At 42.5% G+C, this 22771-nt stretch overlaps 1 protein-coding gene across 1 annotated transcript; it reads right to left on the reverse strand.

Moving 5' to 3' along the window:
- Positions 1–15925: 15925 nt before the first annotated feature.
- On the reverse strand, positions 15926–19751 carry LOC122404260. Its single transcript, XM_043408198.1, has 2 exons — positions 16884–19751; positions 15926–16570 (listed from the first exon to the last, which is right to left on the reverse strand). The coding sequence occupies exons 1-2, from the start codon at positions 19749–19751 to the stop codon at positions 15926–15928; spliced, it is 3513 nt and encodes a 1170-aa protein (XP_043264133.1).
- Positions 19752–22771: the final 3020 nt, after the last annotated feature.

Here is a 22771-nt window from a genome sequence, read left to right on the forward strand (position 1 = left end):
AAACTTAAACTCGGAGTAGGTCATCACGAACGGAGACGCAAGAAACTGCGTCGTAATCTGGAAATACCATCGATGAGTGGAACCAGATGTAGTAGCGTACGGTACAACTCTCCGGACATGCAGCTGTGAAACGCCACCAAAAGGCTGACGACGACGTCTTCTGCGACGTTGACGAGGTTGAGAACGTCTAGAACGTGCCATTGTAAGAGCAAGTTCTCTTTTAGGCCCAGATAGTCCTCTTCTCTATCCGCTTCTAGAAGGAAAATCAATTGGCCATTCCAAGTAAGGATTAACTGGAGGCTTTGCACGAGGTGGTCTTCGTCTTTTAGTTTTCATCAATCAGCGGTAACAACGCAAAACGTCGACGTCGAACAGCAGTAACGATGATGTACACAATAGATAGAAATAATAGAAATTCAATAGTTACAACTGTTGTGGTGGAGGCGATTTCGATCCGATCAAGTTGATATTCCTTGTCTGAAACGTGACTGCAGTTGCTAAGTAAAACAACAATCAAATTCAGACACTCTAAGTCGTAGTGACAATGCATGTTAAAAAGGAGACGACAAGTAGTAAAGACAACCACGTCTGAGTGGAGTTGCTAACCCAACAACTAAAAGTTGAAATCTATTGATATCAAACTTAAAAGATGCTGGGAGAGTCCGTCTAATCTCGAGACGAAAATTCCCATCAGGTATTCCAATCAGGTATTAGCGCGGGCGAGCTAGTTTCGGCGTACGTTTCTTTCAGTTCGCAGAACTAGCGTCGATTTCGGCGTAGACCGCGTCGTTTTGCTTATTTCTAATTAATAACTAAAAGGGGGATGTTACAGAATGTATTTTCATTACGCACCGTATTTTCCGTATCAACTGTCCTTCTTGCCTTATTTTTATCTTATAAAAATGACATGCTTTTGCAAGCAAATCATACTTTTAAAAATATTTTCTGTGCTAGTTCCTGATTTGATGCTCTGTTTTTCTTTTTTCCTCTTCTTCCATACCAAAAGAAACTGCGATTTCTGTTATTGCATCGTGCCTCATATTTTTATCTTTGTAATTATTATTTTGGCAGTCCCATAAATTAGGGCGATCACAATACATTTGTATGAGTTGAAAAACATTCTCGTTTGTCCATTCGTCCTCCATTTCTACAAAGGGTATAGCCGAATAAGGGGGTCAAATGTGCCCTTGAACCAAATGTGACATACGATGGATTCATCGATAGAGCATCAAGAAAAAACGTTCTGTGCCAAATTTTAACCCTCTATCTTGTTTGGAAGGGTAGTTATTGAGAAAATTCGGATTAACGAATTTCTGCCTATTTCCCCTATTTAATCGAGTACAAAAATTATGAAAAAAATCTGGTGCATTGTGGTTATTGAGATACATGTTTGAGAATTTTTTCCGATTTTACGATTCCAAACCCTAGGTGTGAAAAATTAAGAACGCAGAAAAATACCGATTTCGTATTGAAGCTTTCAAGGCACTAGATTTATACAATTACTGTAAATGTATATTATCATTGATTATGCCCCTGAATTTTTCCAGATTTTTTGGTAGGGTGCGCCGTAGTAGGAAAAATCAAAAACCGATTTTTTCGACGTTTTTCGCGTGAAAAAGCATCTTATAATTTGAATTTTTGTATTCTCTTTAATAGATAACTATATTGTATAGTTTTAAACATTTCTATGTTGAGCAGAACATTGTATACAAGAAGAAAAGCAAAAATAAGTCACGAAAAAAAGTGCTATGCGCGATATATTGAGAAGTATCAACGGTATTTTCAAGAGCTGCGATGGTGCAGTAAGTAAGATGCTTGACTGTGAGACTGCTGCAAACTTTTTGACGCGCGTTCGCGCACTGCTAAAGTACATTTTTTTTATTATATTAATTTTGTTTCTTTTTCAATTTCTAACTAAACGACAGTGAAAAACTATTTATTTATTAATATTTAAAAAATATTTTCACTTAAAATATACGCAAAAACAATTATGGAGCAGTTTCTATTCCATCATTTCTCTAGTATTTGCTTAAATACCCGATTGTTTAATTTTTTCTACGTTAAATGAATATACGTAGTTAGTTTTAAAATTGCAAACCTTTAATAAGTTTGAATAGTGGAAGAAGATTTCTTGAATAAAAAGAACATTAGCAGTCTTTGCATATAGTTACGGATATCATGATGACAAGGTTTATGATGCGCAGAACGGGAGTTTGAAATTGTCCATGTACAATGTTTACATCTATTGGCAGTTTAAATTACTTATTTTAGACGAGAAATTGTTCTCTTATTATCCAGTTCCGTTACACTTGTCCACATTTCAACAAAGGTGATGCGTAATGCTTAACCCAAGACACAGGTGGCTTCATTGCTTCTTCGCAGTATCTCTTTTTATTCAAGAATCTTCTTCCACTATTCAAACTTATTAAAGGTTTGCGATTTTAAAACTAACTACGTATATTCATTTAACGTAGAAAAAATTAAACAGTGGGGCATTTAAGCAAATACACGATTAGAGAAATGATGGAATAGAAACTGCTCCATAATTGTTTTTGCGTATATTTTAGGTGAAAATATTTTTTAAATATTAATAAACAAATAGTTTTTCACTGTCGTTTAGTTAGAAATTGAAAAAAAAACAAAATTAATATAATAAAAAAAATGTACTTTAGCTGGGCGCGAACGCGCGTCAAAAAGTTTACAGCAGTCTCACAGTCAAGCATCTTACTTACTGCACCATCGCAGCTCTTGAAAATACCGTTGATACTTATCAATATATCGCGCATAGCAATTTCTATTTCGTGACTTATTTTTGCTTTTCTTCTTGTCTACACTGTTCTGCTCAACATAGAAATGTTTAAAACCATACGATATAGTTATCTATTAAAGAGAATACAAAAATTCAAAGTATAAGATGCTTTTTCACGCGAAAAACGTCGAAAAAATCGGTTTTTGATTTTTCCTACTACGGCGCACCCTACCAAAAAATCAGAAAAAATTCTGGGAGGTAACCAATGACAATACGTATTTACAGTAATTATAGAAATCTAGTGTCTCTAAAGCTTCAATACGAAATCCGTATTTTTCTGTGTTTTTTTGCGTTTTCAATTTTTCACACCTAGGATTTGGAATCGAAAAATCGAAAAAAATTCTCAAACACGTATCTCAATAACCACAATGCACCAGATTTTTTTCATAATTTTTGTACTCGATTAAATAGGGGAAATAGGCAGAAATTCGTTAATCCGAATTTTCTCAATAACTACCCTTCCAAACAAGATAGAGGGTTAAAATTTGGCACAGAACGTTTTTTCTTGATGCTCTATCGATGGATCCATCGTATGTCACATTTCGTTCAAGGGCACATTTGACGCCCTTATTCGGCTATACTCTTTACTATATCCGAAGCATGTTGAAATGATAGATAACACAATGTCACTTTTCAAAACGATTTTAATTTTTCTAAACGATTGATGGTACGATTTCTCGGAAGCTTGTTTTGTTCTATGATATACAGTCCGCTGCTCACTTGAAGCCGGCGGAAAGAATGCGGGAGAAGTAGAAGGGATGCACGTGACACACGCATCTGGACTGACTAACGAGGAAGGCAACGAGATAGAAAGAGATAATGAGAAACACGTGGCGGACAGAGCCCCATTGTCGTAGTGCACCACATATTACTATTATACGAGTTATATCTAGTGCAAGACAACTGTTTCGTATCGAGATTGCTTTCGTACCTCGCGATCGCGTTGCGATATCCCGCACGGTGGAGGCCGTCTACGAAATTGTAAGTTTCGAAGATACCTTCGATCGTGGTAAACGGTCCGTCGCGATGTGTTGTTTCATGGACTTAACCCGGAAACAATGTTTCTAAATGATTATACAGGAGGAACGTAAATGCTGACTTTTTTTGTACGTGGGGAAATCCTCATGGACACCCGCAGGCCCACCCGAAGGCAAGGCCAGCGGGTAGTGCCGAACTCTTACAGGCTAAAACCCCATGGTGACCATCCTCAGGCACCTGGCGAGGGACCGGGAACTCTAGTGAGCCATCACAGAGTCCCCCGCCTTGCGTTGCCTTCGTCGCCCCCTCCCGGTGTGAGGCACTCCTCCCACCGCATTCCCACTCAACCGCAAGAGCCTGGTCACCAGCACCCGCGGCCACGTGACTAAGCCGCCGGCCGCGTGACGACGTTCGCCGCAGAACTCACCCGCAGCCAACTGGCCAACCTGCGGCCTTAGGTAAAACCCGCGGCAAATATCCCATGCCCAGTCCACTCACACACACATTCATACCGGTGTTCGCTCCGACCTCCGGGATGCCATGCTAGGTTGCGGCCACCAGGCTTCTTAGACTGATGACCTCATTCCCGCATCCCATCCCAGCGGCTGCTCTTATCCGCCACCTGGGGTTGCGTCACGTAGGGGTTCACCTCCCTTGCTGCCTGGACAACCAAACGGGTGTGTGGGAACGTTAATGCTGACTAGTCGTACGTTAAGCCTTCGGTCTGAATTTTCGCTGGAAGGGGAAAAATCGTACCATTGAACGAATGAAAAATTATACTCGAAGTAAAACTGTCAGTATCGAATTGAAGTTGAAACGTACGTGTCGACTCTGCGTCGTCCGAACTCCCTCGCGGCGTCGAAAGTGTGTGGAGACACGCTAATTGGTAATTTCCAGAAAATTAAAAAATCCAATCAGCGTGCCCCTTAGGCATCGTCACCACCCTCTATGCGCCCTTGGCGCGCCTTCCTCTAGGAAAGAGTGGGGTGATACCTGGTTGTACGTGAATGTTTCGAAGTCCGACAATGTCGCGGCCTTCCTCTGGGTTTTTTCGCTGCATGGTCGAAGTCCCGTTTTCGACGTACCCTTCGGAAGACTGAGTTTATGACCGGCTGAGCTATTGAGAACGAAACGAAAAAGTGAAATTCTAAGTCTAGTATACGAAAAGTTAAATGATTATTGCCGGCAATTGAGAAAAAATAGCTGTACGTCGCGGACCTATGATAAGCTGACAAGTAAATATTCGCGTATTGTGTTCCTTTGAACGGAACAACATCAATATGCTAGGAAAGTATAGGTTATGCAATTACCAATGGAAGTATAATACTGTTATTTAATCATCCTTTTAACAATACAATAAGAAAAATATCTCAATAAAAAATTTAGAAATAAATAAAGAGGTGATAACAACTCTGTATGTGTATACATATACAAAAAGCATAATTTATATAAATATAAATATGAAATCTGTGTAAATATAAAATTTCTACATATTTAAATATACGCAATATTATATAATTAGCATTAAGCATTAAGCATTCAAGCCTCATTGAAATGTGTACAATTTTTTGCGGTGTGACAGTGAAATTTTCTTGGTACGGAAGACGAACAGACGATGTGGTCTGGGTATGTTTGCCTGTTAAAATAATTTTTCATTTTAAAAAAAACTGCATATACAAATTATAAACAAAAATATAGTATGTGTTTTTTTACCTCGTTATTTATTTGAACTTGTGCTGCATTCCGATTCAGCATCAGTTTCTTCGTCTGTTGTAATCAGACCCATTGATTTTACAACATCTTCTAGTAATCCATCTTTCTCCCAATGTTCGTCTTCTAATTTTTCTATATGTTTACAACAGTTGCTCCTATGGGTAACACTAATTCCTCTGATTGCTTCTAAGGTATATGTCTCGAATTCATCTCTTGTGAATGATGAAATATTTCTTTCTCTCAATTTTCTTTCCATTTCAGCTCATATTAATTCAATGGGATTTAAATCGCAATTGTAGGGCGGTAAGCGCAAAATAATGTGTCCATGTAATTTTAAAAGTTCTCTGGGGTTTATTTTTTTTAATTAAATCAAATAATGGAAATTGTCTCATATTAGAAGAGAATTTTACGCTATTTTCTGTTAACCACTTCACCATAGCAGCTTTGGTAGATGATTTTGTTGGTGGCTTGTTTAATTGGTAACAATTTTTCCCACTATCCACTTTTCAAATTTTCTCCGTCTGATAATTCCTACTGTTGAAGTTGGCTTATAAAGTAATTCGGCCCCTATTAATAAACCCATTTTCTCCTCTTGCATGCGCAATCACTAAAGGATGTGAAGAGTTGTTATTTTTTGAAATACCTGTAATTTCGTGGGTTTGCCAGCATTTGCCAAAGCACAAAGTATTATCTACCCACGTCTCGCCTATATATACTATATTTCTTTTCTGCAACCTATAATGTTGCATAGCGTGTAAATATTTCCCTCGCCAAGCAACAATGTCCGGTCTTTCAATTAAAAATTTTCGGACGCTTTGGCTTCGTTTCCATTTGAATCCCATACTTTTTAATAATCTATATAAGGTGGCTAATTTTCATAGGAAAATAATTCTTTCTTGTATCGCCACCAATAATGTTTGGCCCGTTGGCACAGTTCTCTGAATTGTATAAAAGTCGGAAATAATGTTCTTGATTATTTTTTTGCCTTCAGCGGAACAATGAAATTTGTTCACCTCTGCCTTCGGACGTTTCTTTTCGGGCGACGATAATTGTTCCTCCTCGCTGCACAATGCATCTTCTTTCCGAACGTGTGACACAGTTTTCATTGACACTCCACAGTATACAGAAATACGGGCGTTTGGTTGCTCAATAGGGTGAATCAATTGATTTGAAAACTTTTTTTCATCACACCGTTTGATTACATGCCTAACTATATTTCGGACCTCACTGTGGGTGGTTTGCCCTTGTTTACGTTCCATAATGATTTTTTTTATTTAATTTAACAAATTATTTAAAACGATAAAATTGAAAAGTGTAAATAAAAGAAATATAATATAAAATATCAAATGTTAAAAACTATAAAACTACTAAAATATTTAAACAAAATAGAAGTGAAAAAACTAAAAAATTATAATACGAAACTACAACTATGCCAAAAAAGTAATACTAAATGTTAAAAAGCGTTGATACACTTTTAACGAATGAGTCCGGATCGAGGAGTAGGAATTTTATCGGGGAAGTGAATCGGACGAAAAATGGTTTTCTTTTCGCCGGCCTTTAAGACCGACCGTTTATTACCAATGATAAAGTAAAAAAACAAAAAGGAAAAACCACAGAACAATTAGAATAAAATTAACGAGACTGTACAATAAGAATATATTAATTTGGCCTCGTTTCTGCCTAGCTCGGTCGCCGAACTCGCTCGCTTGAGGTAGGCCAAGATTCCTATGAACAGAAAAACACGACTATGTGTTAGACACACGTACACGGTATACGTATCTTCGTCGCGCTCGTTTGCTCGCGCTCCTGGCTTCGTAATTCGAACGTACCGGAGCGGAGAATTGTAAACTTTCGTAAATTACGAATTATAAGCGTGGACTGTATTTTGGCGAGGAAAAGAATTAAACTTCTTTTCTTCGCCGATTCAGTGGTCGATTGCCCAGTGGACGGGGATGCAAGAGGAGGTTGTAAGGCTCCTAATGCACTGTTCCCGTGAGTATGCACACTGAGTCTGTGCGTCGAGTCGCACTGCAGTGCACTGCACGACCGTCAATCTGCGGCTTCTCTTAACACGTTCCAACAGATGACTTATTTGGCCGAGAGTTACACTGCGAAGCCCGACAACACGTTGTTCACTGCACGAATGCACTACTCGACGTGATACGTTGCAGTATTTTGAACTACGCGGGGGCCTGACCCACGACTCCGTTACTTCTCCGCACTGGTGCTCCTCTAAACGTTACACCGGCGGGATCTATAGAAATAAGGAGGCGAAGACCGAAAATCACACGTCCAAAATGGACGCCGACCTGACTACAGTGAGCCCACCTGGAGGTACACCACGTAGGTGCCTCCCTTTTGGTGTCTCCTAAGCCGAAGGGCAATCACACAGAAGTATGGACGGTAACCGCCGACTTCTATATGATTCAAACGTTTATACGTTGGAATCGACCGTTAAATTCCGCACAGGAGGGGTCGAACACCCTATTGGTGTATTCTCGAGCCCTCCAAAATATGCAGTAAATTTAAATTGATTAAACTCGATCGAGATTTTCTCGAACGAGATTCAGGTGCACTTGCACGAATCGAGATGCGAATCGTGTTTTTCCAAGCAAGGTGGGAATGAATTTCCGACCTTTTCGAGCAAGGCTCGCTACACCCGTTTTTAACAATAGCAGTCTTTATGGCTTTCTCGCACGAGGATCTTCCCTCTTAAATCGCGATTAACTTCTGATCGAATATGATCGGGAGCCGATGCGTCTCGTTCAGAAGTCGCCGTAAGAATGATACGGATTGACAGCCGAAGACGTCGCCGTGGAACTCTTACTGGTCGTTCCGTGGCGCTGTCTGAATTTCGGCCGTCTCTCCTTGTCACATTATTGGCGCACTACTCTCTCACGGTACTGACGTCACTAACACCGTTAGCACACTCGAACGAAAGGTAATGAGCCGTTACCGATGCCAGAAAAACTCATAATAAACGCGTTTTTCAATCACCGTTCGTTATACAAATCCAATTAGAGATAATCTCTTGCTTATTGTACGTTAACAGGATTAACGGTAATTGCGGCCGAGGATAATCGCTCGGCATTATGCAATCTTTAAGCATACCGCCCCCCTTGCGCGGTCCGTGCAATGAACTAGGGAGCGATTCTACCGAATGGCCGCGACCGGAGTGAGAGTAGGCGCATGCAAATTAAAAACTGTTCTAGAGGTTCAGGCGTAATCAAACACAAACACAAATACAACGAAAGATATATATTATGAAACATAAAGACCATACATATTGAAATTAGAAATCACACACCAAAAGAATTACTCGTAACGTTCCCGGACGGACCGTCAGGCGCGCCACACACACGCACACCAAAAAACCCAACCGGCGTGCAGCCACTCCTGCCAACGCACCATGGCTGCCAACTTATTTCTCCAACATTCCCCCCTCATGGCTGCATGTCGGTTTCACAAAAAAATACCGACCTAAGTTATTGCTATGTTTAACTATCTTTTCCTTGCTCAGAGCTTTCGTCAACAAATCCGCTGTTAAATGCTCCGATCTTACATGTTTCAATTCGATATTATTATTTAATACTTCCTGTTTGATAAAATGATATTTTCTATTTATGTGCCGGGTTCTATTGGTTACCTTACTTCTCATTACCCATTCCATTGCAGCTCTACTATCTGTTTCTAATATTTTTCCACACTCTTGCACTCGTATTCCTAGATTTTCTAATAGTCCTTGTACCCAACTTAATGTCTGCACTCCTTCACACATTGCTAGAATTTCCGACTCACACGTTGATAATGCTACAAGTTTCTGCTTATTGCTCTTCCAAGTTATCAAATTTCCTCCAAATTTTATTACGTATCCACTAAATGACCTTGCATCTTCCGTACTATTCCAACTAGCATCAGTGCTTAAACATATCTCATTACTATACCTCTTATAATACAATCCATAATTTTTTGTCCCACTCAAATACCTATAAATCCTTTTTACACTGTTTAAGTGCAATTGCTTAGGACACTTTGAATACTGCGATAATGCACTTACCGCAAATGCAATATCCGGCCTTGTTCCTATTGCTAGGCAGTCGTCTACGTATAGGCCCATTATTACGACCCTGCCCCGATTCCTTTGGATATATACACACGGATCCTCTTCAATCCTTTTCCACCCCTCTTTGAGTAACGTATCATTTATCCTCTTGTTCCAATAGTGTCCCGATTGCGGGAGTCCATATATACTCTTCTTCAACCGGCATACTTTCCCTGACTCTTCCTCAAATCCCGGCGGTTGCTCCATATACACTACCTCCTCTAACTGACCATACAGATACGCGGACCTCACATCGTACTGCTTAATTTTTAGGTCCTGCATGGCTGCTATCGCTAACAATGCTCTTGCACTGTCCAATTTTAGTACTGGAGCAAAAGACTCCTTATAATGTATCCCTGGCTTCTGGTTGCACCCTACGGCTACCAACCGAGCCTTATACTCTACCTTCTTTCCATTCTTTTCTCTTTTTGTTGTGAATACCCATCTGCTCCTTACTGGCTTCACTCCCTCTATTCTGGGTACTAGATCCCAGACCTCATGTCTTTCCATATTTGCTAATTCATTTTCCATCGCATGAACCCATTCTCTTTTGTTGTCTCCTTCCAAGGCATCCTTGTAGTTATTAGGTACAGACTCGTTTTGGATCGTTAGATTCGCTTTCTGTAATTTCTCTTGTATTCTCCTAGACCTTCTTGCTCCTTCCTCTCGAAGCCTTCTCTCTCGGTCCTCCTTAGCCTGTAACATTGCCACCTGTTTTTCAGCGTTTGTTCTTCTTCCCTTCCGTCCTTTTTGAGCTGGCTCTGCCACCTGCCCAAACGTCTCCTCTTCCTGTGGCAGATCTCCTTGTTCGTTCATGCCCTCTTTCTCCGTTTGCACTTCCTCTTCAAGACCATCTAATCGCTCGTGCACTCCTATTCCTATCCCGCCAATTGATATTTCTATTCCCTTATCTTCCTGCTTCTCCAGCATTTCAGAGCCTTTTGCCTCCTCATTGAATTTTACTGTTCTGGCTACCTTTATTTTTCCATCTCTGTGATCATATATCCTGTACCCCTTTGTTCCTTCTGCGTATCCGACGAATATCCCTTTCTCGGCAACTGGTTCCATTTTCTTTCTATTCACTTTTGGAACGTAATAGTACGCCAAACATCCAAAAGTTTTTAAATAAGACGTCGATGGTTGATGTCCATTCCATTTCTCTTGGGGTGTCTTGTCTGTACACTCGCGCGTTATCGTTATATTTTTTAAATATGCCGCCGTTATTGCTGCTTCCGCCCAAAATTCTCCCGGTAGCTTCGCATCTATCAGCATTGTTCTAGTCCTCTCTATTATACTCCTATTTGCTCGCTCGGCCACCCCATTGCTTTGCGGGTTATATGGTATAGTCTTTTGATGATCAATCCCCATCTTGCTAAAGAATTCCTTGAACCGGCTATTTACGAATTCTCTTTCATTATCCGATCGAACCTTCTTTACTTTGGCTCCTAATTCCTTTTCACATCTCCTAACATATTCCGTGAAATATTCATACGTTTCTGCCTTGTTTGCCATGGGGTAAACCTTAACATATTTGCTATATTCATCAACTATCACAAATAAATACCTGGATCCTCCTAGTGATTGTACTGGCATTGGCCCACATACATCAATATGTAGGAGTTCCAATGGACCCTTGGCCTGTGCGTGCCATACTCGTGCATGTGGCTGCTGGGTGAGTTTACCCATTGTGCACGGTTCACATAATTCCAACTTTTCTGGTTCAAAATCGAGGTGTCTGACTGAGCCATTAGACTTCATCTTGTCCAAAAACTCTTCGCATATATGCCCTAGCCGTTTATGCCAGCGCATTTTCCAGTTTTCTGATTTCTTCCTTTTTGCTTTTGAATCTTGTTCATTACTCAACAAACAACTATTTCCCGGTTTTGCCGTAAATACAAACATTCCATTTCTCTCTAGTATTTCACTTATCACCTCCCCTGACGAATCAACAACTGTGGCCATGCCATTTTCAAATATCACCTTGTTGCCTTCATTAATTAGTTTACTCACTGATAGTAGGTTGGCTCTTAAACGAGGTATATACAGCACATCCTTAATTCTTATTGTTTCCTCCTGCCCATTTATCCTTTTTACTATTCTTATATCTCCTATCGCTTCTGCTTCCAATGCTCTATCGGTCTCTGCTACATCTATGTTAGTCCGGTATTCCCTAATGTTTGTCATATTCTTGATATTTGGGGTCATGTGAGCAGTTGATCCAGAATCAAGTGTCCACTCTTCCATTTCGTTTTCTTTTCCCATCGTTAATATATAACTACCCTTTTCTCTCACCTGAAATGTACGCTCATTTCTTGGTGCAGTAGCTATATTCCCTTGTTCTCTTCTCATATTAAAAGTTCTACCTCTATAATTAGATCTACTATTATTTGAATTATTGTTGTTGTTTAAATATCGCGTGAGTCCGAGACGTAAAAACTCGGCCGCGATTCCCGTATTTATCATGAATTCGCGTAATTCTAGAAGGTTCTGCTGACGGAGAATTTCTTTCTTCGTTAGATTAGTATACCGCGGCTATTTTCGTGTTTTTGCTAGCTAGCTTCACTGGAATTCTCGATTCTGAGAACAAATTCCAGAAATCGTGTTGTTAGTGCCGAGAGAGAGAGAGAAATCGATTTATCGAATCGAGATCGACAGCCGAAACGCGGCAGCGCCGCATCGTGGCTAAGCAGCGCGTAGTCGCCCGGGCCCAGCAGCGTGTTTCGTCGCTATGCGGTTTTGCGCCTGCGCGACGGAACCCAGCCCCGGCCGTCGATGCTTGCAGATCGTCACGCTCCAGTACTGAGCCGTCGACGATCGAGAGCAGACCTGTTTACGATCTCGCTCCGTTTTCGTTCGAGCTCCGAAGAGTGTGAGCCAAGCTTCTTCTTCGAGTACTGAATCCGCGGATAGCAGCTAAATATTTATTGGAAAATCTCATCGTGTCGATTTAGATTTTCCCGAATAAAAGGACAATCGGCCTGTTGTCGAAGCGATCGCCGTGCACGCTACGTGTGACGCGATCGTAGACGCAGGATTGTGATTGAACGTTGCAGTTCGTTGTCACGACTACGACGTTGGGGATTCGGTGTCGTTAACATTGAGTCCTTTCCGTTATTGAAAGGTTGAACCTCTGGAAGGTTGATACCGACATACAGGTATCTCCTTAAAGTGCGTTCTCCTTTCACGGGATCGAGGAACCCACTCGAATCACCCGTCTGGTGTACCATATAGAGTGCACCGACCGGTGGAGTTGTGGTTTCGTCGACCCGTTGAAGCTATACGGTGTAAGAGCTGCCGGTAGGTAGATATCCAGGTACTGGTATCTCCTCGTGGTGCTCTCCGTGCATCGGGCTGCGGAGAACCCGCTCCAGTGATCCCGTCGTGAGGTGACGATCGTTTGAGCACAAGCGTACGGTGGAGCAAAGGGTTCGAAGAGCCTTCCTTCCGCCTCTACCCCCACTACCAGCTGTGTGAATCACACTGGGCTGTGACAGTAGGGTGGTTGGAGTTGCAGAGGGCTTCGTCTGATTCCGGCAGGCCGCAGGTCGCTCCTCGTTGCATAGGAGCCACTGTCGAGGTAGTCACGGCAGGCTGCCGGGCGGTCCTTTTGATAGGAACCGTTATCGAGGCAGCTGCGTGGGCAGGCCGCAGGTCGCTCCTGAGGAGCCGCCGTCGAGGTACCCAGAACAGTCAAAAAAGTCCTCTTGCGTCGGTGGCGTCCAGACGCCACCCGCACGGTGAGCGTGCTCGCGGGATATAGCCTCTTGGAGCCTTACAACCTCCATTTGGTTTCCCGTCCGTGGCATTGCGAAGTGAACCCGGTAGATCGGAGGAAAACCTCGTCTACTCGGTTGCGCGTGTCGGTGAGATCGTGTTTCACGAATACCACCGACCAAAAAAGCAAATTATTACAGTCCACTCGTTGCTGCGCCAAATCAGCAGTTAGCTCTCCTCTGCGCCCACCAGACAATCGTTTGGAGCGTGAGGTAAGCAGCTGACGTGCGCGTTAACTTGATCGCTGTCCGCAGATACTTATACTTTTCGTATAATTGTGTTACAGAAACCAATAACCAAAGGAAAGAGGAGACGCGACCAAATTGAGCGGTCGGCGTCAAGGGAAAATCCCTTTAATTTCTGTTATCTTTTCGAATTATTCACAAGTTGTATTTTTGTTTGACTTTCGTGTATAATAAAAAATTAATTGAAATCTTGTACCAATTTCTCTACCCTGTCTTTTCCCTCGTCCGGAACCACACCGTTAGAGTCCCTTAGTACTCTAACAGTTGTACTTGCCTCTATTATCTGTTGGATGTGCGCTTCTCCTATTCCGATAGCAATATTTTGCTATATGTCCTATTTTTCCACACACAAAGCACCCAACGGGTTCTTTGTAATGAGTGCGCTTGGTCATCCTATAAGCCTTCTCATCTCTACTATTTCCAGCTGCTTGTCCCTGTTTCTCGACCCATTCGACATTCTTCTTCTTCCAAAGCACGTTGAATTTCTTCCAATTTTAGTGATCTTTGAGCCCTAAGCACTGTCGCAACTCTTTCATATTTTGTATGCAGTCCTCTTACCAGGTGGTATGTTACTTCTCTATCGTCAATGGGATACCCTATACTGGCACTTCTTGACGCAATGTTCTTAGCCCTTGTTATGTAATCCTTGACCAATTCCCCATTACTCATTTTTATATTCTTTAATTCTAAACCTATATCTATGCGTAGCTCTATGGTATTTTCCGCATGTATTCTCTTTAATTCTTCCCACAACCTTCTTGCTGATTCTTCTGTTAAAAATAACCCTGCTTGGTCTTCACTTAATGTCGTAATAATTATTCCAAACGCCTCGTCGTTTTTACTTTGCCACGTGGCTCTTCGTTTCCCAGCGACGGATTCAGGGTTTTCATCTTCCGGCGGTTCATCGCTCTCAATTACTTCTCGAAATAGTTTACGAGCTTTTAGCACTGATTTCACTTTTAACGCCCATGTGTGGTAATTCTTCCCATTTAACAACTCAATTTTACTGAGCGAGATACCTGTTCCTTCAGCCATTGTTCCAATCTTTTTTTTTCCCCCTTCTACGCCATGTGCCTTTCCTAACCTCTACAACACTTTTCACTTTTAAAAAATTATACTCAAGCCGAACCACGCTCTGCTACCAATTGTTGTAGAGGTTCAGGCGTAATCAAACACAAACACAAATACAACGAAAGATATATATTATGAAACATAAAGACCATACATATTGAAATTAGAAATCACACACCAAAAGAATTACTCGTAACGTTCCCGGACGGACCGTCAGGCGCGCCACACACACGCACACCAAAAAACCCAACCGGCGTACAGCCACTCCTGCCAACGCACCATGGTTGCCAACTTATTTCTCCAACAAAAACCAATGCAATTTACTTACAGTTGTTGGGGGAGGGGGCCGCTGGTGGTTTTCCCTGCATCACCTGCAGGGAGTTGAGCACTACCTGCAGGGCCTCCAACGGGATCATCTGGCTCTCCGATGCCCGGTTGGGGTTGGCAGGCCTCCGCCTGCGCCTCTCCCTCCGGCTTTCCGGCTTTTTAGTCCGGTGTTCCGGTGTTAGTTCCGGCTGTTTCTGCGTGGTTGCGGGTGCTCGGCGATGCCGCTGCCGCTTCTTGGATTTGGGCTGGTCCTTCGCCGGCTGCCCGGCCGATGCAGGCGCAGCCGGTGCTGGCGCGGCCGCGTGAGTTGCAGCCGCTGGTGCAGCGGCTGCAGTTGTCGCTGCTGGCGTCGGTGGGTTGTCCCTCCGGTGGTCGCAGGACTTCAGCGTCCCGTCCTTGTACCACCGGAGGACGTAGCGTCCTCCGGGAACGAGGCACTTCCACCGGCGAGTGGTGCGTGGGATGTGCGCCGGCACGGCGATTACGCGCCTGCCCACTGGGAAGAGCAGGGGCTCCTGACCTCCCTTGCTGGTCGAGGGCACTGGCGGAGTCTCCTCGGCCTCTAATTTTGTGGGGGGCATTTCTGCCAGCCCTCCCAGCTGGAGGATGCGCTCGAATGCGACATCGAATCCCGGCGAGGATATCGCGCTTTCCGGGGTCGCGGGGCTCAAAGGTGTACTTTCGCCTTCCATGGTTGATCAGGAACTGATCTTTTCCGGCGAAGAGTCGTTCAAATTTCGATTTAGGGGCGTTAGCGGAGGCTAATTGTCCCCGTGCCTAAGCGATAACGAGATTGGTGGATATTACCACCTACTTTCCGTTTTCGCATAGACGACAAGCGGCCGGTGAGAATCAACCGTTCTCACCTTCCGAAATCCTTGTACTTTCGAACTTGAACGGTTTTGTTTAGATCACCTGTTCGACTTCGGTGACCGTTGCCGAAGGTGACTCAAACGAAAACTCAGCCACAGGCAATTTACACAATCGCGTAATTGGTCGTGTATATGTGGATTTGGCTGTACGTACTTTAACTACACGTACATGCCCATCCTTTCCCGGAAATACTTCCTCTATTCTTCCCATTTCCCACTGATTTGGGGGGAGGAGAGGATTCTGTACCAGAACAAGATCGTTCTTTTTTAGGCGTGTATTTTCCGTCTGCCATTTGTAGCGGTTCTGGAGATGCGTGAGATAATCTCTCGTCCAGTGTCTCCAGAGCTGCTCGTGGAATTTTTGCATTGCTCTCCATCTTGTAAGATGCGAAATATTTGCATTTTCCACGGATTCCAGTGGGGGTGCCAACGTAGGCCCTCCGATTAGGAAGTGGGCCGGTGTGAGAGGCGCGTAATCATCTGGGCTGTCACTCAGAGCGGCAATCGGTCGCGAGTTTAAACTGGCTTCGATTTTACAGAGTAACGTCTGTAATTCTTCGCTCGTGGGAGTGAATTCTCCTATGATGCGCTTCAAATGATGCTTCACTGATTTGACACCAGCTTCCTGCATCCCACCGAAGTGAGGGGCACTGGGTGGATTGAATTTCCACTGAATGCCCTTCTGACCGCATTCGTTTTCGCATTTCCGGCGTTTTACACACCATATTTAAATGTTTTCTTAACTCACGATCTGCACCGACGAAATTTGTCCCGTTGTCACTGCGTATGCAGGACGGGATTCCTCGTCGGGCAATGAATCGCTCCAATGCAGCCAAAAATGCACTCGTCGTGTAATCATGGACGAGTTCAATGTGGACAGCCCTTGTAGCGAAGCAGACAAAAACCGCTATGTACGCTTTATGAGCTGTTTTTCCTCGGCCTGCGGAGTCGCGGACTTTGTACGGTCCCGCATAATCAACTCCGCAGTTTACAAAAGCCCGGGCTGGGCGACTTCGTTCCAAGGTCAAATCCTGCATGATCTGCGTGGAGGTTTGTGCCCTCCATCTCACGCATTTCATGCATTGATGAATGACCTTTCGAGCCGTAGTTCTGCAACCGAGGATCCAAAATTGCTGTTTTACCATGGATATCGTCAGCTGCAAGCCCCCATGCAACGTATTTACGTGGCACTGCCGGATTATCATGGTGGACACATGATGTTTTGGCAAAATTATGGGGTGCTTCGCTTCCCATGCCAGCGTCGCATTCTCCAATCGTCCACCTACCCTTAAGACATCGTGTGCGTCTAGGAACGGGTTCAGACGTTTTAATGGAGATTTCGCGGGAATTTCCCTGCGCTTTTTTAAGCACTGGTACTCGCCCGCGAAGTGCGTTCGCTGTATGTAGCGGACGATTTTTTCCTTGGCGAGCTGCAATTCTGAAGCTTCGACAATGTTTGCATCGAACGACCTTCGCTCACCTTGCATCGGTCTTCGTAATCGGAGACAATATGCAGTTACGCGAAGTAGCTTACTCCAGGTTGAGAATCGAAACACGAATTCCCATTCTTTCTCTGGAGTTGCAACGTGGGCGTGCGGAATGCGCTTGCCCTCGCTCGTATCGATGGAATCAGGCGTTTTCGGCCAATTTTCTTCAGATTGTCTCATCCATGCTCGTCCAGAAATCCATAGTTTCGACTGAATGAGTTCCGCTGCTTCGACACCGCGCGAATTCAAATCCGCGGGATTGAAGCGGGTGGGAACGTGTCTCCATTCAGACTTCGGAAGCAAGGTTTGGATTTTTGATACTCGGTTGGCTATCACAACCTTCCAAGTCGAAGCATGTTTTTTCAACCAAGCAAGTGTAATAGTGGAATCTGACCAACAGATTATGCGGTCAATTTTTATGGAAAGTGACCGTCCCACGTGCACTATAAGCTCGGTAAGCAGTACAGCTCCATTCAATTCGAGAATCGGAATCGACTGCGTTTTTATAGGAGCCACCCTCGTTTTTGCCATGATCAAGGTTGTGTAAACTTCCTCGGTCATGGTCGTTACGCGTAAATACGTAACGGCCGAGTACGCTCCGAGCGAAGCATCGCAGAATCCGTGTAATTCCACCGAAACTGTGTCTGCTCCGTAACGGATCCATCTGGGAAATTCTACCTTTTCCAAACTGCTCCAATCCTCGCAAAACGTGTTCCACGTTTTTAACGTATTCGCGGAGACATGATCGTCCCACTGGATTTTTTCCAGCCATTGGGATTGCATCAAAATCTTCGCCCGAATTACGACTGGTGATAACCAGCCGAGCGGATCGTAAAGTTTGGCTATTTCGGAAAACAAAGTTCGTTTTGTAATCGGACCTGCAGCCGGTTGAAACCGTTGCAGGTTGAAATAGAAGTAATCACCCGATGGTATCCATCGCAATCCGAGCACCTTGAGTTCGGAGTCATCGAATAAGGTGAGATCGACAGCGTGGGAGTGAGAATTTTGTGGGATGTTTCGCAGTAATTTCTGTGAATTGCCAGCCCACTTTCTCAATTTAAACCCGCCGCCCTGTAGGAGTTCGCAAACTTGAATACGAATTTTCTCCAATAGGGTCGTATCGGGTGCCCCCATAAATACGTCATCAACGTATATGTCTTTCTCGAGTATCGGAGCGGCGAGAGGAAATCTGTCACCGTCCCGTTTTTTCAGCTCGAGAAGAGTACGCATCGATAAATATGGTGCACACGCCGTTCCGTACGTAACGGTGTTTAATTCGAAGGCTTGAAGCCCTTCGGTTTCGGGCGTGCGCCATAAGATGCACTGAAATCGACGATCCTGCGGGGCGACGAGAATTTGTCGGAACATTTTCTCGATATCGGCCACCAACACGTATTCGTACAGCCTCCATCTCGTCAAAACGGACGTGATGTCGTTCTGCAATTTCGGCCCTACGTGTAGGATGTCGTTTAGGGAGTTTCCACCCACCGTACGGCTCGTCGCATTAAACACGACTCGCAGTTTGGTAGTTGCACTCTCCGTACGGATGACCGCTCGATGCGGAATGTAGAGTCTGGATTTTTCAGAGGGCTCGATACGAGTCATGTGTTCCAACGACTCATACTCCGTGAGAAATTCTTGATATTCTCGTACGAGGGTCTGATCCTTGTCCAATTTCCTTCTCAACCTTGTCAATGCGGAGAGGGCGATACGGAGTGAATCTCCCAATGCACCTTCCGGTTTCGGATGATTAAACGGCAATCGGACAATAAATCTTCCCGTTGCATCCCGTGCGACAGTTTTTTGGAAATGAGCTTCGCACTCTTCCTCTGCTTTTGTAAGCACCGAGGTCGAGGGAATTTCTTCAATTTCCCAGAACCGTCGAATCGCGTGATCCAGCGATTCGAATATGTTGCAATGCAACGTTCGCACGTGACCCTGGGCCTTGCTCGCTGCATCTATCGGTCCGGATAATATCCAGCCAAATGCAGTTTCTTGTGCAATAGGCCCTTCGGGAGATATTCGACGGAATCCCGACCGAATAACTTGAGCGTACAAATCTGCGCCGATCAAAACTTCAATGTTTTGGCCAGACGCGGGCTCGGGATCGGCGAGCTTCAGGTTTCGCAACGCGTCGTTATCGAGCGCGTTTACTGATGGCGAGGCATAATTCGTGATTTTTGTCACGACGTACGCTCTTGCCGAAACCACAGGGGTTACCCCGTTAGCCGCTCCCAGATTCAGCCCTACGCTGTACTTGATTCTTTGGGTCCGACCACCCCCCAAGCCCGATACTGTGGCTGAGGTTTTCTTCCTCGGGAGGTTGAGGTCATTCCTCAATTCCTTATTGGCAATAATGCAATTCATAGACATGTTGTTGGATAGTATTAGGATGAGAATATGTGTTAATAAAACGCATGAACAGTTACCAATTGTTTTGGGACAGGAAATTTCTAGACTAACAGAAATTTTAGCTGTCGCATATCGCATAAATAGAGTAAAGATTCTGTATCATAAAGAGAATATTATTTTATTATTTTCATATTGTTCAAGGTAAGTATTCTGTACTTTGAATTTTCGTTTTTTCTCTCTTCACATTTCCTTTGAATTTCATTAACAATTTCAAGTCACACATTTTTCCTAACCTTAACGTAATTCTGACTGAAAATCTTTGTGGATGTGTCTTGCAAAAGATCACACAAGAATCAGCTGCTCCCATTTGTCCTTTCATTTTTTATAATTAGTGTTGTGGACGGATTAAATCATGGTGGTTCCGGGTCTTATTAATTTACGCATTTTGACGATATATAGATTTATTACCATTTTAGCAAACTGTACATTATCTAAATAAATGTCACCGGTTGATCGACAGCGCGTGCGCTGCCGCGGGCTCGGCGCCTCTCCCCCCAGACCCCGCGAGCACCACGGGTGGATCGAGCAGCTCGGGCTCTCCGGGGAGTGGGGCAAGAGGAGAGCGTCGAGCGATAGCGCGCGTTACAGCTGATCGCACTCAACCGTATTGTTTCGACCAGCGAGTTAGCGTCTGTTTTCTCTAGTGACCTCCTCGTTCCGTTGAGATTAAAACCGCAGAATAAGTTGGCAAAGTTCCGACCACGGAAAACCCATATTATTCGAAACAATTAGCAAATAGAGCTGTTTGTCGACCGGTGGTCTACATATAAGTTCATATCAGAATATCTAGTAACTGACGATAATATCACAACCGATGACGATTCAGATTAAAATTTGTACTATTTCCCTATGTATTTTGTTCTATATGTATACTTTGTTCCTATAGTATTCTTTATATGTTCTTTATATTATTTTATTTTATTCACATATATTTCTATTCGACAGTTATTTCTGTATATATTTTATTCCGTGCATGCATTGTACTGCACATTCTTTGCACAATAAAGTTTATTTATTATTTAATTATGTTTTTACTGCCTGTTTGTAAAAAAGACTATGATCCTTTGAAACATGCATGGATGAATTAAAAAATCTTAAAATTTGATTTTTGTCTTATTTCGTCCAACGCCAACAACGTTCGTTTTATGAAATTCGATTGATTTTTGATTCGTCGGAAAAAATTACTTTTTCCCATTGCCCCATATTCTAGCTTAGAATCTTAATGCAAAACGAAATAACAATATCACGAATGTTTTTGTTTTGAAAAGAAGATTGTAGATAATACTAAGTATTTTGTTTCTCTTGTGTTCTACGTGCAAATATTGAATAAAAGATTATTTAAATTTAAAAAAAAATAAAAAATTTTTAATAAAAACTAATTTAAGTTTTGTTAAACATCGTGTGTTCAGTTTTCCTCATTAAATGAAACTGATTATTCAGGCTTTTGAGAATCGCAAGTAATAAATAATCTCGCACATCCAATGGTCTACACTATCTCCTGATAACCTCTCATGCTCTGATGCTCGATTTTTTAGACAGCTATTTCCCGGAATGCATACTTACGGAGTGTGTGTCACGTTGAATTATTTAAAGAAAAAACGTTAGAGGGAAGACTGTTCTTTCCTCGAACAAGTCTAATAAACTAAAAAGAAGCTTGGAGCAAGTTTTGGCCAAATTAGTAAGTTTAATCATTGCAATTGTATTTATTAATTCAACACCAATATCATTTTTTCTTTCAACGAATAACATTTAAATAAACATATTTTTCAGATCTATAAGTTATATTTGTCTATTTCGAGGCATCGAAGATCAGTCTATCAAATTGTCGAAAATAATCCTCGTTTCTTAAATCGCAAATATTGTTCTTTACCAACATTGATTCCCGTAGAGTACAATATTTGTAGAACTACAAAAATCTAATATTACACGTGCGAATCGCTAAAAAATATTGCAATTTCCCGTACATTCTCGTAACGTAGGTGTTTTAACGTAGGTGCTTTAAAGATCAAAGTAATAGAATTTAAATTTTCATTATTATTTCATGCAGTTACTCTAGAACATTTCTCAAAATTCTTTGATCGTAGAAACAGCTTCTGGCAAATTCCTTTCCTTCATTTCCTCTTCATCCACGGTAACGTTATAGTAACTCCACGGTCGCTGGAACTTCGAAATCTACTGGGAACGAGACACTTTCTTTGCTCTCGATTCTTTTTTTCTTTTCCTTTCATGGCTGACTAGAATTCCCTCGCCAAGCACAACGGACGACTAAGGATCGCATTAAGGTAATTTTCATAGACAAATTAAGTCTCTTTAGACATTTTATGCAGACACTCGTTGAATCGTACGCGCTTAGATTAGTACTTTATAGAACATTTGCCATTCTATTTAATCCTTCGTGGAGCATTTTCAGCTAAAATCAAACTCTCATGTTCGGTGGAAAAAAAAAGAAACAACACGTTGAATCTAAATCGTTTAACGCTGAAAATAGAGGCAATTTTCAAGAATTTTTTCGGTGCAACTATGAAACTTTTTCTGATAAATGTTTCGTGTTTTCGAAAAGTACATTTCTTGAATTACTTTTTGTAAAAATTTCGTATAAAAATATTAATTATTATAACCATAATAGGAACCAGCGTGAGAAGCCTCCAAAAATTTGTTAGAAAGAGACGGACGTGTAATTCTCCACTGCAAGTTGTGAACTATAAGACTAACTAATTGTTAAATTATAAGACAATAACTTCGGTTGCACGTACCGAATTTTTAAAAATAATTATTTATTATAAACTGATGGAACTTTGAAGGAAAAATGTCAAAAAACTCAATATTTCATCGAATACCACGTCGAAACTAATTATTCGATCGAAAATTTCGTACGGGCAACTGAAGAGAATAGTATTAAGAACCACAATATCTTTGTTACGTTCCCCATCATTCTGTCAAATATCCAGTACTTCAACAGTTGACAGTGATAGAGACATCGA

This window comes from Colletes gigas, unplaced genomic scaffold (genome assembly GCF_013123115.1).
Source record: "Colletes gigas isolate AHSC1104 unplaced genomic scaffold, ASM1312311v1 Colletes_gigas_Sc00138, whole genome shotgun sequence".
Classification (NCBI taxonomy): Eukaryota; Metazoa; Arthropoda; class Insecta; order Hymenoptera; family Colletidae; genus Colletes; species Colletes gigas.

What these genes read in the sequence shown, in the direction of transcription:
- LOC122404260 (XM_043408198.1), bottom strand. Translation starts at nt 19,751, where the DNA reads ATGTCTATGAATTGCATTATTGCCAATAAGGAATTGAGGAATGACCTC. An exon ending in GTCGCCCAGCCCGGGCTTTT is followed by an intron (nt 16,571 to 16,883) that starts GTAAACTGCGGA and finishes TGCGGTCAGAAG; the next exon opens with GGCATTCAGTGGAAATTCAA.